Raw genomic sequence first — 8049 nt, 5'->3', positions numbered from 1 at the left:
TGTGTGGTGAAAAACAACCAAATACAGTTGGGCAGCTCTGTGGTTTGTAGACCAATACAAAATAGAAAGTATAGCAGCATAAATACATATATAGAAGAAAACAACAAAACAAACAAAAAACTAGCAGTTAAACACAATAAAATACAATATATACTATAAAAGCACACAGTAGCACGGAACTGAATGTAATTGGTACAATGAGGGGGGAAAGCAGCATTTAAAATAGTAAATAATTAAACAAAATGCAAATGCTATCTATGTTCATACAAATATGCATATACAAATATTTATATTGAGGTAGGTCGACTAGGGAATAAATATGGAGGTCATTGCACAGCAGTCTGCACAATTTGTTTAATGTTGCAGCTGGTAAATGTGGGATAGTTAGACTTTAATATTTTCACCTATAAAAATAAACTGTTTTTATTTTATTTTTATAACACTGATTTTTATAACAACTAAAATCTTGTAAACAAAATTAGCAAATTGATGTAATGCAGTTAAGCATAAAAATGATCAGAGTTCATATCATTTGTATTTTATCTCATAATCATTACAGTTTGCAGAAATCTCCACATACATCTCTCTACTTGTTTGTGTTTTTGCCTCCGCTTTGTTTTCTTCACGCAGTGGGCGTGGCCTGGGCGGAATGACGTATGCGACTGTCCTCCCCGGTGATTGGCTGGTGCTGACGTGCAGATTTGGCGCCACATTTTCAACGAGGAACAGTTCGCAGTAAAAAGCAAATAGACAGAAAGAAAGAAAAGGTCCCGGTTTGACAGCGCGGTACAATAACGCATTGTCCGTGCGGCTTTAGGATTATTTTATCAAGCGTTTCTCATCTTAGACGTTTTAATCGTTTTTCGACGATGTTCGTGACGGACATAAGGAAGGATTTTTATGAAGTCGTTGCCAACCAGGTAGGAGTTTGTTGCTGTAGCATTAGGCTCCGTAGCCAGCTAACTTTACCCGTGGGTGGCTAATGCTACTTAGCAAATATGTAAGTTAATGTCCACGCAAAAACGTTTATTTCTTATGGCATTTTATTGTCTTTTTGACGCTTTTAGAGAGTCGCACTCCTGGTGGCAGCGGACATCGACGCACTGTGCGCCTGTAAGATACTACAGGTAAAAAGATAATGTGCAAACATTAGCTCCTGGCTCATATCAGCTGTTTAATATTAGCTTATCATCAGCAAGTCACACAGGACACAGTACATTTATTACATATTTATATGTTGTTTTGCATCTGTAAATTGCACATTTGTGTTTTTTTGTTTACTAGAGTTTGTTTCCTTTATTTACTTTGCTACTTTCTTGTAGCCACTTTATGTCTGTCAGGTGCTATAGTTTTTTTTTATTCAACTATGTTTATATACATTTTAAAAAATCTCACATAGAATAAAGACTTTTGATTTGTAGACTGGTTGCAGTGTATATGAGCACTTATAATTAATCCTGTAAATTAGTGGCATCACCTTTACTAACATCCTCCTGCATGTTTCTGTTTGTGTGTGTTTGAGTATATTCAACATGAAAATAAATAATATAAATAGTTCATCTGTATGTCCAAATATGTTCTTCCTTTTCAGTGACACTATTACTCAACACTGTCAAATGACGATTGCAATAATCTTCCTGTTTCTCTGTAGGCGTTGTTTCACTGTGACCAGATCCAGTACACACTTGTGCCGGTTACAGGCTGGCAGGACCTTGGCACTGCCTTCCTCGAACACAAAGAGCAGGTATAGTTTAAATCAGAGCTGCTCTTACAAACATATGACGGAGGCTCAACCCCCCCTATTATTTTTAGGGTCAATTTGACCTCATTCAATGTGTAACGTATCTAAATAGACCTTTTTTTCCATTTAATTTCCTAATTTAATGGGAAAACTGACACGGGCCCCGATTTAATGTATGTTATTATTCTTGATAATAGTTTTTCATACCAAATTTTATAGATTACAAGAATATGTGCTTAGAAACTATATAAAGTCATTGTCTCTTTCCAATTTAAGACCAGTCGGTGATTTTTATGGTGATCTGCATATTTCTCCATAGTTGTGTAGCAGGTTTTCTGGATGGATATGTAGTTAGTCAACAAACAAACATAAAGTACCTGACACATAAACTTGGGAAAATGTTTTAATTGTGATCATATATTGGAGGTTTAAACAACCCCTCCCCCCCAAACAAATATTTTAGAAAGTGTAAACTTGAGACTTGTTTCCTCACTGAACTGCCGGTGTTATTTTGGTCCACGCTGTGTTGCAGTTTCGATACTTCGTTCTCATCAACTGTGGGGCAAATGTCGACCTGCTGGAGATGCTGCAGCCGGACGATGACTCCATCTTCTTCATCTGTGACACTCACCGGCCTGTTGATGTGGTCAACGTCTACAACGACACCCAGGTGATGAACAATGACGTGTTTGGATTCAAGTGAAAGCATCAAATTGTTATTTTTCTTTTATTTGTTGGTCTGAACTTCAGTGCCGAGTATCAGCTCCCCTCAGTGGAAACAGTGCAGCCTCGTGTCAAAATGTGTAACTAAATGTTCGTCACCTTCTTGTCACACAGATAAAGCTGCTAATCAAACAGGATGATGACCTGGGCGTGCCCTCGTATGATGACATATTTCGAGACGAGGAGGACGAGGAAGGAGATTCTGGGAATGAGAGCGATGACGGATCCGAGCCGTCTGGAAAACGGAGGAGATTTGATGAAGTGCGTATCGTCAGTGGAATTCCTTGAAATGAGCTTGAAGGAAGAACTAGACTGTGATGTTTTTTGTGATCACTGCAGGGAACCTTCGAGAGGAGAATTGAAAGACGCCGGGAGAGGAGGGAGTGGGAGGCTCGAAGGTGATGTTTGTTTTTAGTTATTGGTTTGTTGTTTTGTCGATGTGAGCTTTATTCACGTATTTCTCTCATTTCACAGGAGGGAAATCTTGTTTGACTATGAGCAGTATGAATACCATGGAACCTCTGTGAGTGTGTATATATGTAGTTTGAACATTTTAAATATTTTACATCATGAATAACCAAGGATAATTAACTGTAAAGACTTTCATTGTACATGGTCTGTTGTTGTTTCTGAATTAACTCCTCTATGTTTTCATGCGTTTCCTCTCTTAGGCTGCTATGATGTTTTTTGAGCTTGCGTGGGTTTTGACTAAAGACACCAAGGACATGCTCTGGTGAGGCATCAAATGATATTTTCCTGTTTAATGAAGCAAACATTTTGGAAATTCGTAGTGGAAGGTGCAGCCTATTAGATGGAGACTGGTTTGTCTTTGCAGGTGGGCCATCATTGGACTGACAGACCAGTGGGTCCATGATAAAATCACACAGTAAGAAAAAAAAAAAACAATTCGCAAAAGTGTGCATTTAATTTGGTTTTCTCACTGACTACCTTGTTCCTTTTAAGTATGAAGTACGTCACAGACATCGCCACGATGCAGCGACACGTTTCGCGGCATAATCACCGCAACGAGGATGAGGAGAACTCAATCTCCATCGACTGTATGAGGATCTCCTTCGAATACGAGTATCCTTGATTCCGACATCATCTTTGAATCCCCAGCTTCTGTTTTTGTGGCACACCTTTTTCTTTTTCTTTTATCCTTAACCTTCTGCTGCAGCTTGCGTCTGACTCTGTACCAGCACTGGTCTCTGTATGAGAGCATTTGTAATTCCTGTTACACTTCCTGCAGCTTCAAGCTTTGGACCTTAAATGGACAAAAGAAACTCCAGGAGTTCTTGGCCGACATGGGGTACGTGGCATGAAATCAGTGCTCTGTGTGTTACTGTGCAGAAGTTTGTTGTATTAAATCTAGTTTTTGTGTGCGGTGCTCGTAACAGGCTTCCCCTGAAACAAGTTCGACAGAAGTTTAATTCTATGGACATGTCAATCAAAGAGAACCTGAAGGAAGTCATTGAAGAGTCCTCCAATAAATACGGGTATGACTCCAGACTTTAAAGAGACGCTGCTTGGCATTCAGCTTCCTTTTTTTTTTTTTTTTATCACCGGTTTTCTCTCCTCCTCAGTATGAAGGACATCCGCATCCAGACGTTCGGCGTTCACTTCGGCTTCAAGAACCGTTTCCTGGCCAGCGACATGGTTCATGCTACAGCCGCCTTGCTGGAGAGCACGGAGAAAGACGACAGCGACAACTTCATCAAGGCTCTCGACTCCCTCTCCAGGTGGAGTAGAGAGGAGTGCGCTTGTTTGTGAACACTCTCGAGGAGTCATGATCTGACTGATACGAATGTTTTTGTTTAATCTGTGAAGGAGTGACCTGGACAGTCTACATTCAGGCATCGACCTGGCTAAGAAGAAGCTGATGGCGATTCAACAGACTGTGGCCAGCTGCATCTGCACGAATCTCATCCTGTCACAGGGACCCTTCCTCTACTGCTACCTCATGGAGGTACGAGTGTCTGGATGACTGGTTTTTAATATACGGCTGGGTGATATGACCAAAAATGTATATCACTGTATTTTTTTCAAAATTCTGACTGAAAAATGGTGTTTTTATTTCATGCATAATCACATGTTTGCGACATTTTCCACTGGTTGAGAGAGGAATTACTGCAGTAGATTGACTGAGGATGGACTGTTTTACTGTGATGATGAGTAAATACTGTAGAATAATCCTACACTAGTAGTAAAATAGGTTTGCACGGCCTGCTGATGTGGAAATAACAGGGACATTTACAGCTCAGAGACAAAAAAATTAAATGTTATCGAGATGAAATGTAGAAACGGGAACAATTACAGTTTCATTTATTTTAACATATTTAAACATACTTAAACTGCCGTGTCTGCAATGTCAATAGAGCACGACCGGCTACCGTAATAATTGTAGTCTGCGTGCAACAGGTTATTCAAAACAGAGACTGTCTCCAGAATTCAGAGACTGTCTGGTCATCCTTAAAAAAAAAAAAAAAAAAACTGACACAGCACCTATTTTAGGCTTCTCGTTCTGCCGCTTCATTTTTCGGACCTTTCCATCGTCACCAGACGTCACAGTGACACAGTTGCACCATGTGTGTTTAGAGGCGATACATTGAAAATGGTCCCGTCTGAAACAGTGTCTCATGGTGCAACGTTCCAAACGCTGTGTAATCAAATACATTGGTATACTGGTATATTAAAAATGCATATCATAATGGAAAGAAATTACTGGTATTCAGTATGAACCGGTCTAGCGCAAATTAATTCTGCTGATTAATTATTTCCTCCTCCTCCTCCGGCTGCTCGTTCGTTTGCAGGGAACCCCTGATGTGAAGCTCTTCTCAAAGCCCATGGCCTTGACTCTGCTCTGCAAGTACCTCCTGAAGGCCTTCGTCCATTCGGTGAGGACCAGAACCGCATCAGTACTGATTATGTGAAGCCGCTTGTCCTTTTTTCCTCTCTTTTAATCGCCGTCTCTCGGGTGTTTAGACGAGGAATAAACGCTGCAGGCTGCTTCCTCTCATCATGGCTGCACCCAAGGACGTGGAGAAGGGAACTGTCATCGTTGTGGGGATCCCACCAGAGTCTGAGACGTCGGACAAAAAGAAGTAAGATTTAAAAACATAGTGAGCTGATCTGCACAAACGCAAACAATTGAATCAGACTAAAGAAGCGGTTTCCATCACTTTTGTTTTTGTTGTTTACAAAATAACTTCAGCCTTTGATTATTTGCACTATATTCTGTAGTTAAAGGTTTTTAATGTTACAGTTCCAAACCCAATGAAGTTTACTTACATGTTTTGCAGAATTCACACTTTGCTGTATCTGTAGATCAATTCAAATCATGTTTCTGTACATTCACCATGAACACTGAGAAATGTATGGCTAAAACCAGGAGAAGAGTTCAGATTATGGCACTTTCAGTATGCTCATCCTTTCTCTAACCCACAAAGAAATGTTGCAGACCTCTCGTTATTTACCAGTTTGCTGTCGGTTGAAAAATTTTTTTATTTCTCTACAAATCGTGACCTTCTTTTTCCCACATTTTTTTTTATTTATGCAACAATTCTGGCATTGTTTTCTCAATTTTTTCCCCCTCATGTTCTCAAAGTTTCTTTGGTCGAGCATTTGAGAAAGCTGCAGAGAGCACCAGCTCCAGAACTCTTCACGACCACTTTGACACCTCCAGTAAGTACAACTTTCTGTCTCTTCGTTCCTTCAGAGACGTCATTCTCGTCTGTAGACAGTGGGTGGCAGCCTTCACCTAGTTTAATGTGCATTTTATTTCGTGAAGCTTCACCTCTAGCATCATTTGGATGACAGTTAACGTTTACTTTTTAGATTACTTGCAGGAAAAAATCTCTCCAGTGAAAATATTCACATTTTCTTCCTGCTTTTGACACTTCTCTGCTTTTCTCTTTGCAGTAATTGAACTGAAGGCTGAGGACAGAAGCAAGTTTCTGGACGCACTCATCACTCTCCTCTCATGAGAAAACGAGACCAAGTCAGACCTGCAGCTGTAAAATAGACGAGACTGAAATCTTATCAGTCAGGTCAGACATGTGTCAGTATGAATTTTATACATGTTTCTGTTTTTAAATGGTTTAATATGTTTTTTTTGTGTGTGTGTGTGTGTGTGTATATTGTACAGTCTCTTTGTAAATGTGTGGAAGTGCTTTTTCTTGTTTTTAAATTCCTGTCTTTTAATTCTTACTGTGTATGTGTGTAGTTCTTATTACATTTTCAACGTGTTTAATAAATTGTTTTAAATGACGTAAAGGATTTGATTGAAAGTCGTTTCCTTGCTTGGTTTTGTACAGATTCTGATCATCAACTAGTGACTCATCAATACGAACTGTCAATATTTTAATCCCAATAATGAAAATAGCTCCTTTTATCATAATTAATATAAATGCCTTTTAACATGTAAATAAAAAAATTCTAATCAACTAAAATTAGCATTAGGCTCCTACACCACATGTGTTTCCTGTTGGTTTCAGTAGGTCTGAAACAGTCGACTGTTTGTAGCTTAAAAAAAGAAAAGAAAAAAATCCCATTTCCTGACTGCTTTGATTAACTTCGACAGAATTCAATTGCAACAAAGGAGCTAAGGCTCCAAATCAGTTGGGACTCATCAGTGAATGAACATGGGCTTTCTGAGGGGGGGGGGGGGGGGGGGGGGGGTGGGGGGTGGTGTCTGGGAACAGGATGATGGATCATGATGTCATTCACTCTGTGGTTTTAATGTTGTGGCTGATCAGTGTAGTTTAACAAATATGACGTGACCTAGAAAAATGTATTCAACAGCGAGTGTTTATTTTTAGTTATTCTTTGGTCTTTGTACCTTTTATTTAACAGTTAAGTGAAGAGAGACACGCACTCAAAGGTCGGAATCAAACCAGCTTCACTGCTGATAGTTTGAAAAAAAATAAAACCTTGTTTCCTCAACATCTGGAGTTTGATCTGCTCTCACCATTATATTTCCCAAACTCAAATTTCTAAGAATCTGTATTCTTGGTGACAATGCAGCATGTGACACACCTCACAAAGCCAATTCCCCTTTATTTAGGTTCATTACTGTGGAATTTATATTTTCATTGAGCAACAACATCTGCGTCATTGATTCATTTTAAGTCCAGGCTGAAGTCCTTTTTAATACACCAAGACTCATAACAGCCTTAACACATATTTTTACTCATACTCGGACTCTTTATTGAGTTACATTAAGGCCTTTGACTTTGTTGTTGATGTTGTTGTTTATTATTGATTTTCTTTTGTTTTTTTGAGTTTTTTTGTGTGTGTGTGGTGGAGGTACCTTGAATAAGCCCACTTAGGGTTTTTCTTTTTACCTCTCCAGCACTATGTATCTTTTTTGTTTGTTTTTCTTTCACGTTATTGTCTCTGTATTATGTTGCAAAGAAAAAAAGGTGGCCGGTCACAAAAGCCACTAACAAAACCTGTGGAAACTGAAACACCTGCTTTGCCGCTCGTTGCAGGTGTTTCAGTTTCAAACAACCTCATTACACAGCAGACCGGTTTCTGCCAGGCTTAAACGGATTTACAGAGCCGCCCAATTAAGTGTTTTCCACCTG

The 8049-nt window shown here is 39.3% G+C and overlaps 1 protein-coding gene across 1 annotated transcript; it reads left to right on the top strand.

Annotated features, from left to right (window-relative positions):
* Positions 1-693: 693 nt before the first annotated feature.
* cdc45 (CDC45 cell division cycle 45 homolog (S. cerevisiae)) lies at positions 694-6730 on the top strand. Its single transcript, XM_047592106.1, has 18 exons — positions 694-920; positions 1068-1127; positions 1652-1744; positions 2274-2411; positions 2579-2725; positions 2804-2862; positions 2939-2987; positions 3136-3197; positions 3300-3350; positions 3428-3547; positions 3642-3773; positions 3862-3960; positions 4048-4203; positions 4292-4430; positions 5275-5358; positions 5447-5565; positions 6069-6145; positions 6383-6730. Exons 1-18 carry the CDS (start codon positions 870-872, stop codon positions 6445-6447), a joined length of 1701 nt encoding a protein of 566 aa, XP_047448062.1. The 5' UTR covers positions 694-869; the 3' UTR covers positions 6448-6730.
* Positions 6731-8049: the final 1319 nt, after the last annotated feature.

Source organism: Mugil cephalus, chromosome 8, assembly GCF_022458985.1.
Source record: "Mugil cephalus isolate CIBA_MC_2020 chromosome 8, CIBA_Mcephalus_1.1, whole genome shotgun sequence".
NCBI classification, from domain to species: Eukaryota; Metazoa; Chordata; class Actinopteri; order Mugiliformes; family Mugilidae; genus Mugil; species Mugil cephalus.
The sequence above is the reverse complement of the archived record's forward strand: the minus strand, read 5'-3'. Positions and strand labels throughout refer to the sequence as shown.

Excerpts from the sequence above, each read along its gene's own strand:
- cdc45 (XM_047592106.1), top strand. The coding sequence starts at position 870 with ATGTTCGTGACGGACATAAGGAAGGATTTTTATGAAGTCGTTGCCAAC. Across the intron at positions 1,128-1,651 it reads GCGCCTGTAAGATACTACAG|GCGTTGTTTCACTGTGACCA; the intron begins GTAAAAAGATAA and ends GTTTCTCTGTAG. Across the intron at positions 1,745-2,273 it reads TCCTCGAACACAAAGAGCAG|TTTCGATACTTCGTTCTCAT; the intron begins GTATAGTTTAAA and ends GCTGTGTTGCAG.